Source organism: Silene latifolia, chromosome 6 (assembly GCF_048544455.1).
Source record: "Silene latifolia isolate original U9 population chromosome 6, ASM4854445v1, whole genome shotgun sequence".
In the NCBI taxonomy this organism is placed as follows: Eukaryota; Viridiplantae; Streptophyta; class Magnoliopsida; order Caryophyllales; family Caryophyllaceae; genus Silene; species Silene latifolia.
The window spans coordinates 5,677,753-5,700,759 of NC_133531.1; the positions used below are offsets into that span (position 1 = coordinate 5,677,753).

General features: G+C 36.1%; 3 protein-coding genes and 1 long non-coding RNA gene across 4 annotated transcripts; 2 read left to right on the forward strand and 2 right to left on the reverse strand.

Moving 5' to 3' along the window:
• The first annotated feature begins 3,662 nt into the window (after positions 1-3,662).
• LOC141658500 (phosphatidylinositol 4-phosphate 5-kinase 10-like) lies at positions 3,663-7,028 on the forward strand. The gene is made up of 8 exons (XM_074465439.1): positions 3,663-3,806; positions 4,162-4,302; positions 4,391-4,556; positions 5,203-5,316; positions 5,720-5,907; positions 6,227-6,318; positions 6,405-6,582; positions 6,668-7,028. Exons 2-8 carry the CDS (start codon positions 4,166-4,168, stop codon positions 7,008-7,010), a joined length of 1,218 nt encoding a protein of 405 aa, XP_074321540.1. The 5' UTR covers positions 3,663-3,806; positions 4,162-4,165; the 3' UTR covers positions 7,011-7,028.
• A 2,058-nt stretch (positions 7,029-9,086) lies between these two features.
• LOC141586138 (uncharacterized) lies at positions 9,087-14,663 on the forward strand. Its single transcript, XR_012519469.1, has 3 exons — positions 9,087-9,254; positions 10,554-13,665; positions 14,154-14,663. It is a non-coding gene; the product is annotated as an uncharacterized LOC141586138 (long non-coding RNA).
• LOC141586137 (uncharacterized) lies at positions 10,570-13,785 on the reverse strand. The gene is made up of 2 exons (XM_074407269.1): positions 11,051-13,785; positions 10,570-10,949 (listed from the first exon to the last, which is right to left on the reverse strand). Exons 1-2 carry the CDS (start codon positions 13,734-13,736, stop codon positions 10,570-10,572), a joined length of 3,066 nt encoding a protein of 1,021 aa, XP_074263370.1. The 5' UTR covers positions 13,737-13,785.
• Positions 14,664-16,652: 1,989 nt separating the features above from the next.
• On the reverse strand, positions 16,653-17,719 carry LOC141587436 (putative uridine nucleosidase 2). The gene is made up of 4 exons (XM_074408922.1): positions 17,710-17,719; positions 17,449-17,511; positions 17,205-17,340; positions 16,653-16,992 (listed from the first exon to the last, which is right to left on the reverse strand). The coding sequence occupies exons 1-4, from the start codon at positions 17,717-17,719 to the stop codon at positions 16,884-16,886; spliced, it is 318 nt and encodes a 105-aa protein (XP_074265023.1). The 3' UTR covers positions 16,653-16,883.
• Between the last annotated feature and the right edge of the window lie 5,288 nt (positions 17,720-23,007).

A 23,007-nucleotide genomic window follows, 5' to 3' on the forward strand; every position in this document is an offset into this window, starting at 1 on the left:
TTATATTCAAGTGATATTTCCAATTTTTATATCAAACTTTTAAATTTCATTTGGCAAAAAAATATCGTTAAAAAAATTATGAAAATAATATAATTAGCTTTGTGTTAAAAAATGCTATCATTAGAGTATAAATTTCATATTATTTGCACATATTAAAGATGGTGTACTTCTTAATACGTAAAATTGTGTACTTTTTAGTATGTTTTGTCCCACATTGGAAAATAAGTAGGTGTGGTGAATATATTATATATAAATAGTAAAATTGTCCCACATCGAAAGATTAGTATAAGGTGATGTGATCCTATGATTATAAATAGGATGCATATTTGAAACTTATGTATCCACCCAAAATTTTTTGAGTCTCATAAATATTGTTTTAAAGAGCTCTTAAGATTTTCTATCATTATTTACGATATGATATAAAAAATAAAGTGGAAATCGTTGAGAACTACCCGGGAAAGAGTTAAGAACATGAACAAGAAAATCAAAAAATAACTAAAGGTTTTACTAATGGTAGTCTCTTGACACACAATAGAAAACTAATAAAGATTTACTAATGGCTGTCTTCTGAATGCAGTAATAGAGCGTTAATGAGTCGTTATATGTACGATGTAGAGATCCATATCTAATGATCGAGACTAAGTGATTTTACCTTCAAAGAAAAATAATATGTATACAATAGTGGTTTTTTAAGAAGAGACATGTATTTCTTGGTATGTTATATCTTTCACATTGAAAAATAATGTAGGCATTATGAACATATTACGTCTAAATAATTAAATTATGTATCTCACATTGAAATAATAGTATACGGTAGGGTGATTCTATAAATATAAATAGGAGGCATCCTTGAAACTTATGTATTAATCCAAAAATTTTTGATATAAAAGATATAGACTTTTTAGTATGTTATATGTCCCATATTGAAAAATAATGTAGGTGTTGTGAATATATTATGTATAAATAATAGAAATGTCTCATATATATACATTCTCTATATTATATTAAAGTGATGTTTATAATTTTGATATAAAAACTTTATATTTCATTTGAAAAAAAAAGTATCGTATGAAAATTATATAATTAGATTGTGACAAAAAAAATGCTATCATTAGAGTGTATATTGTATTGTATTGTATTTTCTCATTATTAAATCGGGTTGATGTCAAAGTAGGTGCAAAAAAAAATGGTGTACTTAGTATGTTATTTGTCCTACATTGAAAAGTAACGTAAGTGTGGTGAATATACTATGTATAAATATTTGAATTGTCCCACAACGGAAGATTACCATAAGGCATGATGATCTTAAGTATTGTCAGAGATAACTCTTAAAAGAGTTTGTATTACTGTCTCTACAATAATGATTTCTAACCTAAGTTAATGTTTGAAAAATCTTTTAGTTATTATAATATATACTATGTATTTTCTTATTTTATATTCAAGTAATGTTTCTAATTTTTATATAAAAACTTTTAAATTTCATTTGACAAAATAATGTAGGTAAAAAAATTATGAAAATAATATTATTAGATTCATGGTAAGAAATGTTATCATTAGAGTATATATAGATTTCATTTAATTTGCACATATTAAAGATGGTGTATTTCATCGTATGTTATATCTCCCACATTGAAAAATAATATAGGTGTGATAAATATACTACATATAAAAAATAGAATTTTCCCACATCGAAATATAACATAAGGTGGGTGATTCTATGAGCATCCTTGGAACTTAGGCATCAACCCAAAATCTTTTGAGTCGCTTAAGTATTGTCTTGGAGAGCTCTTAAAAATATATATATCATTATATTTTCTACCTATAGATTTTATATGTCCCATATTGAAAAATAATGTAGGTGTGGTAAATATACTATGTTTAAATAATATAATTAGAATTGTGTTAAAAAATATTTCTATCATTAGAGTATAGGTTCTTATCATTTGCACCTATTAATTTTAATTATGATAAAAAAAAATAGAAAACAAACGTCAATGGTAGCATGTGTAATCTATCAAAGTTCAAGGTTACCATGAGAAATTTCCAATATTATAATTTACATTTAAAAGAGAGATATCCGTATCAATAAAACAATAAAGGGAGTATTATTTTTTAATTGTTATTTTATTGTCACACCATCAAACTTAACGTCCATTTAACAACATTTACATTAGGGGGTACCATGAGCAAAAAAAATGGAACCTCAAGGGTACCATAGGCAGATTTTTAAAAGTAGGGGTAACATGGAAAATCTAAAAAAATTAAGGGGTACCACGGGAAATTTCCGTATCTCAATTATGTTAAATTTTTTTTGAAGAAAAACACCGTACAAATATTAATGAGGAGTACTTGATCATATTATTAAATTTAAATATAACTATTAGATATAATGAGTAGCAATTGTCTGTATTCGGTATTCGAGATCTGGTTGGATGTCGAACTAAGTGCAAAAAAGATGAAGTAATTCTGAGTATGTTATTTGTCCCACATTAAAAAATAATGCAGGTTTGATAAATATTTATTACGTATAAATATTAGAATTGTCCCACATCAGAAAAAAAAAATCCAATTTTTGTGAATATACTTATAAATAGTAGAATTATCCCACATATATATTAATCTTTTATTTTTTTTTGAAAGAGATATTATAATAATATGTAAACAAATCATTAGACATATAATGTAAATGTTAAACGCTTATAACGTTTTTTTTTTTTGCATTATAAATAAGCTAATTACCCCGTTGCAACGCACGGGCATTCAAACTAGTTGTATAATATATAATACTTTCATAAAAGGTACTTCTATGAAGTATGAAAATGAGGAATATCTCGTGATTATTAACGATTATTAATCAACTCTATTCATGAATGTTGTATACATATTATCTGCAACCATTCTCGAATTAAGTTATCGAACGTTTTTACATTAAGTATCGCCTATCTTAGGCTAATTTTTAGTAACCCATCATTTTGCCAAAGTAAAGGAGTCCATTTAGTGGCGGAGTTAAAAATTGACACCAACGGGGGCAAATGAGTAATGGTTCAAGGAAAATTCGGAAAAAGTTGGAAAACTTTAACTAAAAATTTTTAAATTTTAGACCGTCGGCCGAAGCGAGCCCCCCCTACTAGCCCCCCTAGATCCACCCCGCATTTATGATGGTATCCTACCTCATCATATGACAATGCACGCGAGAGATGGGTATTGCCGTATTGTGTTAGTGACGTTGAAAGAAAGATAGGACCATGAAATAACGACCACAACTGATTTTGCCGCCAACAACAAAATTACAATTTTACACGTTTGTATTTCCACATTAAATCTATTCCCATTAAAATTGCAATTTCCGCATTTTCGAATTTCAACCCCATCTAGGCATAAGGCATCTACCGGAATCTAACAAAGAAATAATTCCCCAATTACATTTTATATCAATTTATCGTGTTTGAAAAGAACAAAAACGATCATAAAAAAAACTCGTTTTACACAAACTTCCTTTTATTTCATTCAACTTTATTCAATCTTTGACACTCATATTAAACTCTGTTTTTTGTATTATTATTCTGATATTCGAATATATTTTTTTTCAAAAATAAATTAAAGTAATTCTCCCATTTTGTTGCCTTTCGTCTCGATTTCATCTTTTCAATTAAATATTAATCCTTTCATAAATTCAAATAAAACAAAAGGAAAAAGGATTTAATTTTTTATGGATGTTATGCCACTTTGACATCTCCTTTTGGTGTATGAGAGGATTTTCTGCATTTTTCTCTTTTTCTTCATTGGTTATTTGAGAAGAAAATAAGGTATCCTTATTTATGTAATTTAATTTAATTTAATTTATCGTGTATTTGATATTGTTTAAGATTTCGGTATCATTAGATTGAATTAACCATAACATATTATGCTTTTATTTGTCAATATGTGATTAATTAATTCATGCGGAAATTTTCAGAAGGGATGAATTACTAATGAAAAAAGGTGAAATTTGAAAATGAAAAATCAAAAAATGTGACAAAAATTAACAACTTTTACCTTCATAATTTAATGTTTTGTTGGTTAATAATTAATTACTCCGTAAAACATTATTAGGGGCCTCACTTTCTGATCACCCGGAAATATTTACCAGTTGAGCTAGCGGACATTTTGTAAAAATTGCAGGTGGATGGCCTTGCTCAGGAAACAACTTTCTTCAAAATTCAAATCTTCAAGAAGTACTAAGATACAATACTCTAAACAAAATCTACCTCCTGGCACAATCGCCGAATTTGTGTGGAAAGATTACTGCACTGCCAGTTTCAGGTGCTGTTTTTACTTCAACTCTATTCTTATTAGCCGTTCATGAATTCTTATACAAGACCGTCTTTGATCGTGTTATTTTGGGATGTAGAAGCATACAAGAGCTTGGAAATGTTAGTTACGAGGATTATATGCTGTCAGTATGTAACCATGAGACTCTTATGGAACTGGCAATGCGAGGTTACTGTGGTAGACCCTTTTATGTTCGTCCTGATAATAGATTCGTCATCAAAATGTTGCGTAAATCTGAGGCTAAGGTTGTTCATTTTGTTTTTTTTTTTACTCACATTAGTCGCTTAGTTTAAAAAAGCGCGCCTAAGGCGCGCCTTAGATGAGGCACTAGCCAAAACGCCTCTGTGCATTTTAGGTGCGCCTTTTAGACAAGGCTCACCTAACAACTAGTACGCACTTTCCATATCTTTTAGACATGACTCACCATTCCTGTTCCCCTTTATTCCCAACTTTGCTCGTTGACATGTTAGCCAACTTGAAAACTCCTAAAAAGGTTATTGTTGCAAAAAAAATTATTTGGAAATTACAAATTTATCGAAAATAGGGCGTCTCGCGTCCAAAAGGCGCGCGCCTTCACCTTGCGCTTTGCGCCTCATCGCCTTGGCCCTTTAGCGCCTCAATGCGCCTTGCGCATTTTCAAACTAAGATTAGTCGCGTTCTAAACCCAATGATGTTAATAATAGGATATAACCATCACCATAAGGTTTTGGTTGAGATGGTTCATCTATCATGGTATCAGAGCCAGTGAGGCGCAAACCCTGACAGCCTCCAATAACTCACTTCAAATATAATGGTGAATCTATCAGTTAAAATGCAGTTAGTTTTTTATTACTTGAAATCAGATTTCTGCAGTTTTTTAAGTTGCAAGTATTGCATCTGAACATCTTGCAGGTGCTTATGGAGTTGCTCCCGAGTTATTCTCGCCATCTCGAAAAGAACAGTAGTTCTCTGTTAGCAAAGATTTATGGCCTTCATGCTGCAAGATCTGGCAATGGAGGTCCAAAGGTAACTGTATATGAGATTTTGAGCAGTGAAATTCGAGTAAGACGTCTTGGAGAAAAAAGATTATACATCAGATGTACTAACTCAAATATGGAGAACTTTTTGAGATTAATGTTTAAGTAAATGAACTTAAAAACTTTATAATAAAACTCAAATTTTTTAAATTAAAACTCAAAAACTTTATCCTAATGCTCAAAAACTATATCATCTGACGTAGTATAATCCACTTATTGGACGTCTTGGGAACTGAGTTATAATTCTCTTGTTACTCAGTCTCTGGCGTGGCCGCGTGAGTGGCTGTCAGAATGTATTTGAGGCAAATTTGTATCGACAACCAAAGTGAAGTGTCGAAGTAATATGAAATCTGAAACTGAATAAGCTAACAAAGTGTTTTTGTAACATGCAGATATATTTTGTTGTTATGGAAAATCTGATACAAACAGAACTGCAAATTCACAGGGAGTATGATCTTAAAGGGTCTTCACAAGGAAGAAACCCTACAAAAACCGGAACACAGTCGCGGTTGACATTGAAGGACTTAGAATTTGATCTGTGTTTCTATCTTGATTCTCCAATTCGACATCAACTATTAGAGTGAGTTTACCCAACTTTGTGTTTTCTTAAACCCTTATGACTAATTCATTAAGAGAATGCTAGACGACATTTACTAAGGATATGTAAAATACCAATGTTGGCTGATATGAATGGTAAGGGCTCTCATCTCTTAAACAAGTGGTCAGGGGTTCGATTCCTGACTCTTGCGAAAGAAAAAGCCAAACTTGGGAGGGTCTACCCATTAAATTGCCTTCAGTACCCCGAAGGAGATTCCCCTAGCTGTCGGTAGGAGATACTTATACCTCACTTATTCTGAAATCTTGATGCGCAAATCTTTATCGTGTCTTATGATTAACAGACAGATCAAGATAGACTGCAAGTTCTTGGAGGATCAATTCATTATGGATTACAGTCTACTTCTCGGTGTACATATAGAGCACCCATCTCGAGGTACTCGTTCTTATTTCTTGGTATTGGTTCATGCAGTTAAAAAAAAAAAAAAAACTTCAAAATTTGAATGCTACTGTCACCTGCAGCCAATAAAGATGAGAGAAATTTTCAACAAATGGTACAAGCGGAGATAGTAACTGATCAGTCGCCACGTGATGACTTGTTTCATGAACAAAATGGGACTGATCCTTCTTCTAACGACAAATTCCAACCTCGTCTTAATAGAGATCCTACGCTTTCTGACTTCTTTACAGACGCTGATAGGTTAGTTGTAACATGTAATCCATGTTACTCAGATTTGCCTGCAACTGTTTATAACATAATCTGTGACGATGTTGCATGACTATAGGAACCCAACAAGATTTGGAGCGAAAATTCCAGCACGAGCTGTAAAAATATCTCGGAGCATGAAGGAGGGATCAACAACAACAGGCAGAAAACCAATAGTAGCAGAAAGATCAAGTGTGCTATTATATATAGGAATTATAGACTTCTTACAAAGCTACAACATGATCAAACGTTTAGAGCATGCTTACAAGTCATTGCAATATGATGCCAGGGAAATCTCATCTGTGAAGCCTACGCTTTATTCGACTCGTTTTCAGGATTTTTTGTCCAAAGTTTTTCTCACTGAAGATTTGAGTCCGGATCAATCTCATGGGTTACTTCTTCAAAATTCAACTTTGATATAATCTAATTAAGATTTTGGGTTATTCTACGCGGTAACCCTGTGTTTTTTTGAATTCTAGCTGGTAACCCTTCATTTTTCAACCACCCACATGGTAACCCTGAACTTATCAAAAAAAGTTCTCCGTGACCCCAACTTTTTATTAGTTAAAAACTCGTTAGTTTGCGTATGTTTATTGGGACTTGGGCTTGTTTTTTAGAGTTCAAAATGCTTAAATGGCCAACTAACTATGCTCTTCTCAACTCAATTAAATAAATATACCCCAAATTTTCCTAACAAATAATTATATTTTAGGAGTGGTAAGACTTAAAGAGTATAATTCATAATTTTATTATTATCATTATTATTATTATCATCATTTTTATTGTTTAACAAATAATATTAAAGTAGTAAAAATACCGATCCACATCTTACCTTTGTTTTTTCTTTATAAAAATAATAATAATATAATATCAATTATAATCTAATATAATTTATAACAAAAACAAAGTAAGATGTTTTTCAATATATTTACTACTTTAATATTCTTTGCTAAGCAATAAAAATGATGATAATAATAAGAATGATAATAAAAATGTTATGAATTATACTCTTAACACACCTATAATATAATTATTTGTTAGCAAAATTCGTGGTTTATTTATTTTAATTGAGTTGAGAAAACCATAGTTACTTGGTCATTTAAGCATTTGAAGTGTAAAAGACAAGCCCAAGTCTCGATAAACATTCAAACTAACGGAGTTTTTTAACGGAATAAAAGTTGAGGGTCATGGAGAACCTTTTTTCATAAGTTCAGGGTTACCATGTGGGCAGTTGAAAAACGAAGGGTTACCAGCTAGATTTCAGAAAAACACAGGGTTACTACGTAGAATAACCCTAAGATTTTTATAGACTTTTTGATTAAATAGCTAGGAAGACGTCTAGTCGTATTTTAATCCGACATTTTTGAATATGATTTAGGTTTATAGTTTTTCAAATTCAAACAGATTCAGATTAATATATAGTACTAGATATCAAGAATTTTTTTATTTTCAAATTTGAGTTCGATATATGAAGAAATTCAGATTAATTTAATTTTAAAATGCATATCATGTTATGCATTCCGACGTGTAAATAGGTCGTAGGCTTGAATCCGTCTACAATATTAATACATGGATCCTTTGGCTAACCTTACCGCCGGTGAAAAATTACATATGCTATTATGCACCATTGCGCCAAGTTATGCCACTTTCGTCTCTCACAAGTCATAACATAGGGCAGATGTCAACTAATTAGTTGGTAAAGTAACGATGAGCCGATGATACTTACTCGTATTAGAGCGGGCCATCAGCACTGGCTGACCCGAACTCGGCACGGCTTGGCCCGTTATTTTATGCAACTTGGCCCTGCCCGCCATTGGCTCGAGTCCTAAAATTCCAGCCCGACCCACCCTTGGCCCGCCAAAAATAAAAAAAAATAAAAAAATGGTAAGGCCTACCAACCTGACCTAGCCCGCCTCGGGTCAAGCATATCCAGTCTGACCCGTCCCTGGCCAGCCCGTCCCGAGTATATGTCTAGTTGTCTACTCGGTATGACTTGGGGTCAAACCCTGTCCCATCAAAATTGCATTTGTGACTCCCTTTATAAAAAAAAAAAAAAAAAAAAAAGTTAGGGTTATTCTCTCGTGTACCTTTGAACTTTTTCGTTTTCTATTGTGTACCCCTCGTTTTTCATAAAAAATCTTTGACCGACAATAATTCTCTGTTACGAGTTCAGGAAATGGTAATTTTTTTTTCAAACCAATTATCTCGTCAAGGCCTTCAATTTGAAAAAAAAAATCACCGCTTTTTGAACTCGTAGCCGGTAGTTATGGTTGGTCAAACATTTTTTAACGAATAAACTTTGACCGACCATAATTTCCGACTATGAGTTGAAACGTCGGTGAATTTTTTTTCACACGGAAGACCTCTTAAAGACGGTCAATTTGAAAAAAAAAGGTTTATCGTATTCTGAACTTGTAGCCAAGAGTTATTAACGGTCAAAGTTTTTTTGCATGAAAAGAGGGGTATATCATAGAAAATGAAAAAGTTGAGGGCTATACGAGAGAATATAAGTTACAACTACAAATTTGTGGTTTTCAACGACAAATTTAATGCTGACGGAAATCAACCCCGGCAAATTAGTTTAGAGATGAATCCCCAAATTGGTTCAAGCTTGAAATTCAAGTAACTTGGAAACTACGAATGCTAGCATTTTGCACGAGGATCAGGTAGAAAATCATTTATTTAGCAAAATCGTTTGTAATTAGGGATTTTATGATCCAGGATTGTCTTTAACTAATTGTCGAAGAAATCATATTCTTTGTATTCATCATACAGTTATGATTGAATGTGTTAATTCCTGCAGTTGATTGCATGATTTTGATTTAATTGCAAAGAAGTATTGTTCAATTAGCTATTAAACTGCAAAAATAATCCTAATTCTGTTGAATATCTGTGAAATATAATTGTGTTGGACTTAAGGGGATGTTGGTGTTGAAGATGGGTTAGTTCAAGGGGATGTACTCTCAAGTGAAGGGGAGGTGCTTCCAGGTAAAGGTTGGGTCGCTCCGCTCGATGATGATGGACAAGTCCAAAGTAATGTTGGACTTAAGGGGAGGTTTGTTGGGAAAGTAATCCCAACATTAATCCTAGGCATAAGTTAAAGTCAAGGTTTTGAATATAGCATTTAGAGTCTTTAATGGTTACTAGTTTGTAGATAGGTTATTAATGTTATTCTTTAAGTAATACTATATGTTACTAAGTGTAAATGTTAGGGAGGGTTCCCAAAGAAAAGCAAGGGTAAATTATGTTCCTTTTGGGGAGGTTCCCAATTTTTTATAGGTAAATGGGGAACCCCATTGTTGCATAAATATGGTTATAGATTGGGGAGGGTAGATGGAAAAATTAGTGGAAAATGAGGTGGACGAATAAGAAAAAGAGAGATAAAATATGGGGAACCCCATTGTTGCGGATGCTCTGGCTATATTGGAGTTAGAACTTGGACCTTATATATAAAGGTCATCACTAGTTATGTTTTGTTGTAAAATAAGAGTGAGTGTATGCTTAATATCCCGAGTTAAGCATAGTTGGAAATCTTAGCTAGTAGCTAAGTGTTGGAGGATTGATTGTATTATTGTTAAGGTTTAGCATTTGTGATTATTTATCTGGATTTCGACTTGTACTATTTGTTTTTCATTGTACAACAACTGCATATTATTTTCATGTGCTAGTTCCTGCTATTCATGCTTGCTAATAGTATTATTGATAGAGATTGTGTAAGACTAATGAAAAGATTAGGGGAAGTGATAGATTGACTATTTGTGAGATTAATGAGACTGCAAATGGAACATGTTTTATTTACTAAACATAATTTTGGTGTTGTTCTGTATGTGTGACAGTAGCTAGACATTCTCTATAAAAGCTTCATAACCTTGGTCTAAAATGATATGCTATGGATTATTTTATTTTATGGTAGCTCCCTCTAGATGAAATCAATGTGCCATCTGTTATTTTCATGATGTATGCAGGGATAGTCCGCCTATCCTACTTCGTATCGAGAAGGTTGTCTCTTGCTGATTGAAGCTTGATTATGGCATCTGTTAGTTTCATTCTATCGTGTGGCAAATGGTTGGAGCACGATACACCAACAGTAATTACCGAACAAATGCATTCCACTCTTTGTTGACATTCATCTTGGATTGCAGTTCTATCATCAGCGTCTTCTTTGAGATTGTCTTCTTCAAGTGCTGGGTCTACAATCTGTAACACTTGGTCAGGTAATGCTGCTTCTGCATACATATGAAGGTTGTAATCGTCCTTGAACATGTTGTCGGTTGGACTTTTTCCTGTCATGAGCTCAAGAAGCAATATCCCATAGCTGTAAACATCTCCAGCAGCAGATGCTTCACTTCCTAGGCCGTACTCTTAACATTGAATTCAATAACAAAGCTTAGTCGGGGAAACAGAGAATGTGGACTAGAAATCTAAATTACATGCAAGAGGAATTTTTTTAAAATGATATTACCTGGAGCAGCGTAGCCAATAGTGCCCCTGAATCCTGCGGTGCTACTTTGATTTATATGAAGGGGTTGAGTAAGAAACTTTGCTAATCCGAAATCTCCAACATGGGCGACCATGTCATTATCGAGCAATATGTTGCTTGGTTTGAGGTCACGATGCACAATTGGATTTTCTATCTCCTGGTGGAGATAGATGAGTGCATGAGCCACATCAATTGCTATACCCACCCTTTGAAGAAGGCTCATGTTTCCATCAAATCCATGTAGCCATCTATCAAGACTTCCGTTGGGCATGAACTCGTATACTAGAGCTCTAAAATCATTTCCTTGGAAGTCAATACTTGCGCAAGCTGTTACGATGGCAACCAGATTCCGGTGACGGGCATTCCTCAAAGCATTGCATTCTGACAGGAAGCTCTTTGATGCATCACAATGTTTCGAATTGAGAACTTTCACAGCAACCGTATTTCCATCCAAGATCCCCTTATACACAGATCCTGAAGACCCTGAACCAACTAAGCTCTCTGAAGAGAATCCACCTGTCGCTTTGAGTAGCATGTCATACGACACTTTCATGAATGCTTTTGCCAGCACTGGATCTGATGAAAGAGGTGCTTTTTTCTTCCTGACACGAACCAGGTATATCCCTGTCACTATGGCCAGCCCTCCAAGAAGTCCACCTAGAACTAGAATTATTAACCTAAAGGCATAGGACATTAGTTTGTTATTCCTTTCTGTGCATTTGGGTAAATGCAACTGCGGAATACCTCCACAAAGTCCGGTGTTGCCGTCAAGAAAGATTGCACTTGCATTTGCAAATACTGAATTTGTCGGAACCGATCCTTGAAAAAAGTTGTGGGATAAGTCTAGGAAATATATCGAGGGAATTGTTGATAAAAAGACCGGAATAGGACCAGACAAATTGTTCCGAGAAAAATCAATTTCTTGAAGGCTAGCCAAAGAAGAGTACGATAAAGGAATTTCTCCATGGAAGGAATTCCCGTCCATGTACAAGCTCTGAAGCTCAGTACTCTCACTAAGACCATCTGGAAGTAGGCCTGAAAACTTATTCCTTGACATTCTCAAGGTTACGAGGCTGGTTTGCTTACTAATCTCCAAAGGCAGGGAACCTTCCAAATTATTATGGGACAAATCTAGTCCAATAAATGTAGCTGATCCTTTAAATTGTCCCTTGTCCAAGGTTCCATTGAGTTCATTGTACGATAAATTCAAGTACAACAAGCTCTGACAATTTTGGATGCTTCCAGGTATACTCTCTTCCAATTTGTTATCGCTTAGGTCAAGTCTACTTAAACGTGATAAGTTTCCCAAAGAATCGGGAATCTTACCCGTGATTCTATTGGAATGCAAATCAAGAGTCTCCAATTTGTAGAGCTTCCCAATATCATGAGGAATAGATGCTGTCAACTTGCTGTTACCGATAATCAATTCCTCAAGGTTAATGAGATTAGTAATACCGGGAGGAAGTATTCCACTTATCATACTATCTCCAACCGTGAGATGTACTACAGAGGATAAGTTAGCTATAGAATTGGGTAATATTCCAGAAAAATCATTTCCGCTCAATGTGAGGAATTTTAATTGGGTACAGTTAACTAGTGTATTTATAAAGTTGATGTCGCCTTGAAGGTTGTTATACGAGAGAAATAAAGAAGTTAAATTTCGAAATTGTTGAAACCCATGAGGAACCATCCCAGTAAAGTAATTGTTTTCGAGAATGATTTGCTCAAGGCTTGTGAAGTTTGTCATGGTCGGGATTGATCCTGAAAAGCTATTTTCAGATAGATCAAACCATTTCAGACCAGAAGCATTGAAGCCCATTTGGGATGGAAGCTGTCCATGTAACAAATTATTAGAAAGATCAAGATTTTGAAGAGAGGAGAGATTGAAAAGAGACATGGGAAGTATTCCCGAGAGTTTGTTCCCTCGAAGACAAATGCTAGTTAGGTTCCGCATTCTATCAATGCTATTCGGGATTGTTCCTGTAAATGCATTGTAAGCGGCAGATACTTTTTCTAAGAAGGTAAAGTTTTGTATGATATCAAATAGAGGTCCTGTAAGGTTATTGGAGTCCATGAAAAAATACTCTAGTTTCGACAATGCTCTTAATTCTGCTGGTACAGCTCCCTCTAGATGGTTGTATTTTATGTCGAGAAATTGGAGGTTTATGCAGCCAGACAAGTTCGCTGGAATTCCACCTACTAGTGCGTTTTTGTTTAGCCCTAGATTCTGCAACCTGAATAAACCACCCAAGCTGCTCGGGATTTGGCCCGAGAGACTATTATTGTAGAGATAGAGGGTATGAAGGAAGCTGAGGTTTCCTATAAAAGGCGATATGGTACCTGACAAGCCGCTGGAATGGAGCGTTAAATTAGTCACTCGATTATGTTTGTGGTCACAAGTAACTCCCTCCCAAATACAGTGATGAATTGAGCTGTTCCATGAGCTCAGAATCCCCTTGGGATGATGATCTATTAGTTGGTTTTTGATGGCCAACAATGCAATGCGGTCAGTTTCATTGCCTGGATGATCAAAACTACTGGGAAGGGATTCAGTTCTTGAAATCTGTTGCATTGCAAACACAAGGAAAACAAGAAAGGTTAGTTTTCTAAAGAGGCAACAAATAAAACTTGAAGTATTATCAGTTGTTTTGAGATGGTTAGGCTTCATGTTTGTAGGCTGCTTTTATGTGTGAACTCACTGAGATGTTCTTTAGCTTTTTAATCTATTTATATAGATAAAAATAACTAAATGACGACTTATTCTGTTATTGCATTTCTTAGTTTGGCAATAGTCATTTGTGGGAGGTGAAGTGATGTTGATTTTTTTTTTTTTTTGGTGTTGACCAAGAGTATCCCCTAACGACAGCTGAGGCAATCTCCTTCGGGATACTGAAGGCAATTTAATGGGTGAACCTCTCCCAAGTTTGGCTTTTTCATTCGCAAGAGTCAGGAATCGAATCCCTGACCACTTGTTTAAGTTTAAGTGATGTTGATTGTGAAGACTAAAAACAATAGAGTTCTTGTAGCTTTTTGTTTTGATTTGTGTAATCTTTTTCCGGTAATCGCGCTTGTTATTACCCTGCAGGGGCCGTAACAATTCTTACCAAGCGCGATGGAACACGCAAGGAAAAAGAAATGGTAATGGTCACCAACCCGTCCTTGAGAAGATATCGATACGACAAAGCCAAACCTGAAATTACCCGATTTATTTTACGTCGATGACAAACTAAACTTACTGTCGTGGCAAATAATATGTGATGGCCAGACCAGGGCTGATTTTTCCAAGCTTGGACTTGTACTCGGTAGTAGATGGTAAGTCCGATCAGTGCATGTCACACTCAGCAGTCAGCAGTAGGCATGTTTTTTTTCGACAATTACAAAAAAACAAGACACTGGAAATATTTATCGTGGTTTTTTCGTGCTAATCTTCGAAATTTCGAAGTTAGGCGCTCTCTGTAGCAATCACTCAGCCTAAGACAAATGTGTTATGTTGTGACTTGTACAATGTGGATTCCGTGACTATTTTCTCATAATGTGTTATGTTGTGACTTGTGACTACTAACTAGAATATCGGACATTTAGTCCATTATGGCGGTACTGTGTATTTTGTGACGCGATTTTCTCATTTGTTGAAAGCAATTTTGGTTATGGTTTAAATTTCACATTCACATTCACATTCACCCGTCTTTAATTACGCCGCCACAAGAATCATGATCCTAATGAATTCATATCCCGAATTTGGATTACTTAGTGAACGATTATCGTCTTCATTCATGTATTTACAATTTGTTGGGAGTATGGTATAAGTGTATTGGACGATCTTATCCATGAAACCAGCATGTTAACGACGATATTATTTCTCACATTGACGAAAGAGTAGAGAATTGAACACTTTACAAACAAATGAATTACTCATCTAGCTATCAATTTGTTTTAGTATGAAATTCAGACTTGTAAAAGAACTCTAATTTTATTTTAACAACTCGATATTTCAACGTCATAGATAAGACAGCACTACGTCCAGTCGACATAGCCTTTCTTCAATGGCATTCATATATGTATGTAGTCATGTGAGTCATGTCCCTCTCAAAAAGTTCCATTTATTTCAACCCAAATTACAGTTAGACGAATTATTTAGCTTCATTTACCAACTTGTAAACTAAGGTCTAAGGTGAACGAGTGATTAGAGAAGGGTGCTGATTTTCGCAGTACACATTTTACTCATTACAGTACAATATTGACAAATATACCCTCTTCATTTCCCCTACCACTTTCTCTCTCATATCTCTACTCTCTAGTGGTATTCTCCATGTACTTCGTAGACTCGTAGTACATCAATTAAAAAAAAAAATCAAAAAACACACAGAAAAACGTACTATAGTGTACTTATACTACACATCAACCACAAACACCACCATCGGCGCCGGCCACCCATCCAGACTCGTCGGCCACCTACTCCTGCACATCCTCACCGCCGGCGACCCGCACCTACCTCCCACCGACACCCCAGAGCAACACATTGTCCCTCTCCCTATCTATCTATCTCTCCCTCCCATCCCTTCCCCCGTCGAACGGCTGTCGGCGACCTCTCTGCCGTCCTTCTCGCCGGCGGCAAACAACCATTTCACCGGCAACATCTCAGTAAATTAATCCAACACTCCACCATCCTCACCAATATAACCCTTAATTATATTGAACATAGACCCTAATTAACAAAAGATACAAAATTATAGTAACAAATAATCACAAATAATCAATTTAATTAATAATAATAGATGAATACATGCTTTATTATCATTCATAATTGAATAAATTTGGGTATTTTTGGAGGGATTGAAGAGTTATCAATGGAGAGGAGTGAGAGAGAATTAGGTTTGATATTTTTTTAGCTAGGGGTAACCAAATGGAAAGTTCAGTACAAAATGTACTGAAATGAGTAAAAAACGTACTGCGAAAATAAATTGCGTTATACACCATCTATTAATTTCCTTCACAGGTTCTAATTTATTTCGGTTGGTAAATGTATTTGATGTTTTTTGACAGATTTAGTGTTTTTTTTATTTAATTTAAAGAAATTAATTTATTTATTTTTCTCACCTTTATTACACTTTTTCACCAACCACTTTCTTATAGATTTTACCTGGTTCATTTTTCGGATCCTTAACTCTATTTCGGTTTTTAAAAATCGTTTTAATCTTTTCTCTCGATTTAAATTTTAAGTTTTTTATAAAAGAAAGACGGAATTCAATTTTAAAACCCCTAAGTTCACCTTGACTTTCCATTACATTTTCGTTCTTCCCTTTTGTTTTTCATCTTCCCTTTTTTTATTCGCATTTTGAAGCGTGCGTTCACTCATAGACGGTTCGAAAAGATGATTCATGTCAGCCGACCCCAAATCATTTTGGGATTAAGGCTCTGATGTTGTTGTTCTAATTTATGACAAAAATGTGACCATTTTAATAAAATGTACTCCGTAACTGTTATCATAAATAAGAATTTGTGGATGGTTAAATTGGTTATTCGCTTTTTTATTATAAAATGGTCATATTTTCTCCGTCGCAATTTGAAATCCGTTACACGAGAGACCAGCAATTTCTTCGGCTTTCTGTGATTGAAAAGTAATAGTGGGATGAAAACATCGACGAATAAATACAAGAACAAATGTTGTGGTACAAAATAACTTTAAATTACATAAAGCACCCGCGGTGAGAGAATTATACACGACTGTCGACCCAGTTTGCACCCAAAAAAATGACATGAGGTATGACTTGAGAGATTTTCTTGAATTGGGCAATTTATAAGTTAGTACCATAAGTTATGAATTTATAAGTCGGTCCATGACCATCTTGACCACTTTTTGTGCATCAACTGTGATTGCAACCGTTACACTTGGTTTATTGCACCATTCTGTAACTTCTCCAAACCTATACAATAAAATAAGAAACCAAGTAAATTAGTATATTTAAAAAAAAAAAAAAAATCGGGATTGAATTTTGTTTCGTAAATGAAATATTGATTTATCCGATTTCACATGACACGTTATGGATGAGTAATATCTCATGAGTCTTGTATGAGACTGATTTACTTGTGAGACTGTTAAATGTAACACTGTTTCATATAAGTCTTCGAAACAAACCTTTTCTGATTGTTGTATAGTAAAGTGAGGCCTCTGGTGATGCCGGTTCTTTGAACTCGGACTACGCCTTCTGTGCAAGTAACCACTGAAGGATCTATAGCAGCAATTATAGTTGCTGGATCATGAAGGTAAACACCTGCATGATTTTTCATCATTAAAATCGAAAAATCAAAGCAAACAAGATTACTGCTTGTAAAACCAGGAAAAAAGGATTACAAACGAAATTAGACGTTGTTACACGAACCTCTGGTATTGTATGCATCATAATGGTAACCATAATACACACCAAAGATATTGCACAGAACTACTATAAGAATATCATGAAATATACCATAAGATTTACATGATATTCTTTTGATATGGTGATATGTAAATATTGTGTTTTAAGTAAAGTAGATTATATAGTTGCCTTTCTTTGTAAGATATTATAGACGCATATCTTTGGTGTTGTAGGTGTATGTATATATGTATTCCTCTGTCGATGATTAAGATCAATGAGAATAACCATTCAACATATTATTTCTCTGCTTCACAATTTCACATGGTATCGTGAGCCTTAAACGATCTAGACACACTAAATTCTTTCAAAAAAAAAAAAAAAAATCAATCAAAAAAATCGAGCAATTCACCATGACAGGTGACGACAAGAAGAAAGGAAACGGGAGTGGTCCAAAGATAATTCCCGCAACATCACCACTTTATCTTCATCCTTCCGACAACCCAAATTTGAGTGTTACGCAAATTATCTTTGATGGCAGTAACTACGATTTGTGGGCCGATGCCGTCAAAAACGGCTTGGATGCTAAGAATAAATTAGCCTTTATAGAAGGGAAGGTGAAGAAGCCAGAGGGCGATGAGGAGGAAAATAATCTTGAGATGGTGGCATGGCGGCAGTGCAACGCCATGCTTAGGGCGTGGCTTCGGAATGTTATCGATCCGAAGTTGCACCCAAGTATTACCTTTTCGCAACCCATTGCAGACGTTTGGGAGGAGTTGCGGGGTAGGTACTCTGCGGGTAATGCCCCTAGAGTTCATCAATTAAAACATGAATTGAATGAATGTAAGCAAGAAAGGGATTCCGTGGTGGAATATTACACGAGGTTAAAGACGATATGGGACGAATTGGCTAATTACAGTAAGATAGCGAATTGCACATGTGGAGCAGCGGCATCAATAGCAAAGGAAAGAGAGGAAGAAAAGGTTCACCAATTCTTGATGGGGTTAGATTCGAAATTATATGGCCATATTCGAACTAATCTGCTAATGGAAGATCCTATCGCTCCATTGAATCGTGCTTATGCTCTAATACTAAGAGAAGAGAGACACGCATCAGTGACTGCAGCGAAGGAAGAACATCATGATTCAGCCATGACTGCTAGGACCTACGGAGGAGAAAACGGCAGAGGTGCGGTTGCAAAAACAGAAGGAGATGGAGGATATAGACCACCTCAATGCACTCACTGTGGAAAATTTTATCATACGGAAGAAAACTGTTATGATAAACATGGATATGAAGAAGTGAAGGCACGAGAAAGAGGAAGGGGTCGTCGAGGCAGCAGCACCAGCCGAGGAAACTACAGTCGTGGCAGAGGAAGAGGACGAGGCCAAAACAGCTACCAAGCTAATGCCGTGTCAAGCAATTCAGGGACGAAGGCAGGAGAGTCAGCTAAGCAGAATATTCCGTTCACTGACGATGAAATCGAAAGAATTCGAATCCTGTTGAGTGCAAGCCCGAATGGAAACGAAAAATTACAAGGTATGAAACTAACTATAGATGTCGAGTGGTTGATAGATAGCGGAGCATCGCATCATATGACGGGAAAGCGAGATTTTTTGGAGAAAACTTGGGTCGAAGAACCTTCGACAGTTAGTCTGCCTGATGGACGAGAAGTAGAGGCAACTTTACATGGCCAAGTCCGATTGGATGCTCACTTTGTTTTGAAAGATGTTCTTTATGTGCCATCGCTAACCTGTGACTTAATTTCCGTTAGACAACTGATACATGAGAACAATTGTTTGCTAACATTTTTTTCTGATCATTGCGAAATACAGGACCGGATTACGAGGACGGAGATTGGACGGGGTGAGCATCGACAAGGGGTATACTACTACAAGTCAAAGAAAACCGAGGTGGTGGACCATGTAGCAGTATCGAAAGAAAGTCGATTATGGCATAAAAGACTTGGACATCCGTCAAAGAGTATTTTTTCTCGTTTTACTAATTTAATTGGTTGCAATTTGAATTGGAATTCAAATTATGCTTGTGATTCATGTAATAGAGCAAAACAAACACGCACTTCGTTTAAGCTTAATCATAAAACGTGTGAAGATTTATTCGGCCTCATTCATTGTGATATATGGGGAAAATATCGGGTTGCTAGTTTGACTCGTGCACACTATTTTCTTACTATCGTTGATGACCATAGTCGGGGTGTATGGGTCTACTTAATGAAGGATAAGAGTGAAGCAGGGGACTTAATTAAAATGTTTTGTCAAATGGTGAAAACTCTGTTTGAAAAACACGTTAAAATTATCCAAAGTGACAACGGTACAGAATTATTATCTGGGCCTATGCAACGATATTATGAAGAAAATGGTATTCTATTTCGAACTAGCAATGTCGACACACCCCAACAAAACGGTAGGGTTGAAAGAAAACACAGACACATTCTTGAGAAAGCAAGAGCCTTACGTTTTGAAGGGGGGTTACCCTTAGAATTTTGGGGAGAATGCATTTTAACTGCTGCTTATTTGATAAATCGTACGCCAACACCTTTATTAGACGGAAAAACACCCTATGAAATTATATACCGTAAGAAACCCAAGTATGACAATATAAAGGTACTCGGGTGCTTGTGTTACGCCCACAATAAAGAGAAACCACGAGACAAATTTGGGGAAAGGGGAAGACGGTGTATTTTCATTGGGTATCCACATAGTAAAAAGGGTTGGAAAATGTATGATTTAAAGGAGAAGAGAGTCTTTGTCTCACGAGATGTCCATTTCTACGAGCACGTCTTTCCTTATGCTATTTCGAATAATGAGTTAGTGTCACAACAAGAATCCGACAAAGCCATAAACGGTTTCATCGATTGTGAGGAAGAGCCCTCTGAGTTGAGAGGCGATGAAGAAGCAGGGGACGAGACAAATGACATTGCTGAATTAAATGAGGTTGTCAATGACCAACCAAGCATGGGTACTGGGGGAGTAATACATGATGAGCAACATGAGGTGCAAAATGAATCCATGGAAGAAATAACAGGTACAAACATGACCGATGAAAACATGGGTCGTGGAGCAAGGCAGAGATTCGAACCGGCATGGAAAAAGGACTACTATTGCAAATCGACAAGAATAGTTACCCCGAAATCACATGCTCACCACGACCAAGCTAAGTCCTCCCGGTCAGGTACGCGCTATCCTTTGAAAAATTATGTTGTAACCAATTGTTTCTCACATTCTCATAAAGCCTTCCTAGCAGCACTTGACAGCCACGTTGAGCCCACATACTATCACCAAGCTGCTAAGGACGAAAGATGGCGAGAAGCGATGCGCAAGGAAATCGATGCTTTGGAAAAAAATGGGACTTGGAAATTGGTTCCTTTACCTCGAGAAAAAAAACCCATTGGATGTAAATGGGTATATAAGATCAAGTACCGAGCAGATGGGACGGTGGAACGGTACAAGGCGAGACTTGTGGCGCAGGGATTCACTCAAGTTGAGGGCATCGATTTTCATGAGACTTATGCGCCGGTAGCAAAGATGACTAGTGTGAGATGCCTGCTTGCAGTGGCTGTCATCAAAGGTTGGTACATTGAACAATTAGATGTTAATAATGCTTTCTTACATGGCGACCTCGACGAAGAGGTATACATGAAAATCCCACCAGGTTTCGAAAGAAAGGGAGAGAACAAGGTATGTAAATTGCTTAAATCGATCTATGGCTTAAAACAAGCGTCTCGAAATTGGTTTGCCAAATTAACAATTTCGATGAAGAATTATGGCTTTATACAATCATTAGCTGATTACTCCTTGTTCACATACAACCGAGGTGGAGTTTTCATTGCAGTTCTCGTCTATGTAGACGACATGATCGTGGTCAGTAGCCATAAAGAAGAATGCGCAAAATTCAAAGTGTTTCTTGATACGAGATTTGGCATTAAAGATTTGGGACGAATAAAATATTTCTTAGGGATAGAAGTAGCCCATGGAGCCACTGGGTTGTTCCTAAATCAACGCAAGTATGCAATTAGTATCATTGAAGAGTCGGGTATGCAGGGAGCAAAGACGGTTTCAACACCAATTCAACCACGACATAGTCTGGCCATGGCAAAAGGAGATGTTTTAAAGGACATAATGAAGTATCGTCGGTTGGTAGGACAGCTAGTATACTTGACTATAACGCGGCCCGATCTTGTGTATGCAGTCCATGTGTTATCACAGTTTGTGAACGAACCACGCAAGGAACATTGGGACGCGGCTTTGCGGGTGGTTCGATATATCAAGCGGAATCCGAGTAAAGGTATATCATTCAAGAGGAATTCGGATTTACATGTTCGTGGATATTGTGACTCGGATTATGCGAGTTGCCCATTGACTAGAAGGTCATTGAGTGGCTATTTTGTTTCCCTAGGACAGTCGCCCATCTCGTGGAGGGCAAAGAAGCAATTGACAGTAGCAAAATCGACTGCGGAAGCTGAGTACCGAGCAATGGGGGCAGTCACGAGTGAAATGATATGGATAAAGGCGTTTTTAGCATCGTTGGGTGTCTTTCATACTCGACCTATGAGCTTGTTTTGTGATAACCAAGCTGCCCTCCATATAGCAAGGAACCCCGTCTTTCATGATAGAACGAAGCACATCGAAATTGATTGTCATTTTGTGCGACAACATTTGGTTTCCAATACGATTAGTTTGCACCATGTCCGGAGTAAAGAGCAAATAGCTGATCTATTCACAAAGGCTTTGGGAGGCGAGACTTATGATCATCTTCAGTTCAAGTTGGGACTCGGACTTCCAAGTGCTCCAACTTGAGGGGGAGTATAAGAATATCATGAAATATACCATAAGATTTACATGATATTCTTTTGATATGGTGATATGTAAATATTGTGTTTTAAGTAAAGTAGATTATATAGTTGCCTTTCTTTGTAAGATATTATAGACGCATATCTTTGGTGTTGTAGGTGTATATATGTATTCCTCTGTCGATGATTAAGATCAATGAGAATAACCATTCAACATATTATTTCTCTGCTTCACAATTTCACAACTACAAATTCACAGGGAGTATGATCTTAAAGGGTCTTCACAAGGAAGAAACCCTACAAAAACCGGAACACAGTCCCGGTTGACATTGAAGGACTTAGAATTTGATCTGTGTTTCTATCTTGATTCTCCAATTCGACATCAACTGTTAGAGTGAGTTTACCCAATTTTGTGTTTTCTTAAACCCTCCTGACTAATTCATTAAGAGAATGCTAGACGACATTTACAAAGGATATGTAAAATACCAAAGTTGGCTGATATGACTGGTAAGGCTCTCATCTCTTAAACAAGTGGTCAGGGGTTCGATTCGTGACTCTTACGAATGAAAAAGCCAAACTTGGGAGAGATCAACCCATTAAATTGCCTTCAGTACCCCGAAGGAGATTGCCCTAGCAAGTCTAATCCGACATCCACAACCAAGGCCGGGCAGGTTAACTTATACCTCACTTATTATGATTAACAGACAAATCAAGATAGACTGCAAGTTCTTGGAGGCTATGTTACTCAGACACGGATACTACGTATCGTATCCGAC

Coding starts and splice junctions, on each gene's coding strand:
- LOC141658500 (XM_074465439.1), top strand. CDS start 4,166: ATGGCCTTGCTCAGGAAACAACTTTCTTCAAAATTCAAATCTTCAAGA. Junction 4,303..4,390: donor TACTGCACTGCCAGTTTCAG/GTGCTGTTTTTA, acceptor TTTGGGATGTAG/AAGCATACAAGAGCTTGGAA. Junction 6,319..6,404: donor TATAGAGCACCCATCTCGAG/GTACTCGTTCTT, acceptor TGTCACCTGCAG/CCAATAAAGATGAGAGAAAT.
- LOC141586137 (XM_074407269.1), bottom strand. CDS start 13,736: ATGAAGCCTAACCATCTCAAAACAACTGATAATACTTCAAGTTTTATT. Junction 10,950..11,050: donor TATTGGCTACGCTGCTCCAG/GTAATATCATTT, acceptor TTCAATGTTAAG/AGTACGGCCTAGGAAGTGAA.
- LOC141587436 (XM_074408922.1), bottom strand. Junction 17,341..17,448: donor TGATGCATACAATACCAGAG/GTTCGTGTAACA, acceptor AAAATCATGCAG/GTGTTTACCTTCATGATCCA. Junction 16,993..17,204: donor CTATACAACAATCAGAAAAG/GTTTGTTTCGAA, acceptor TTTATTGTATAG/GTTTGGAGAAGTTACAGAAT.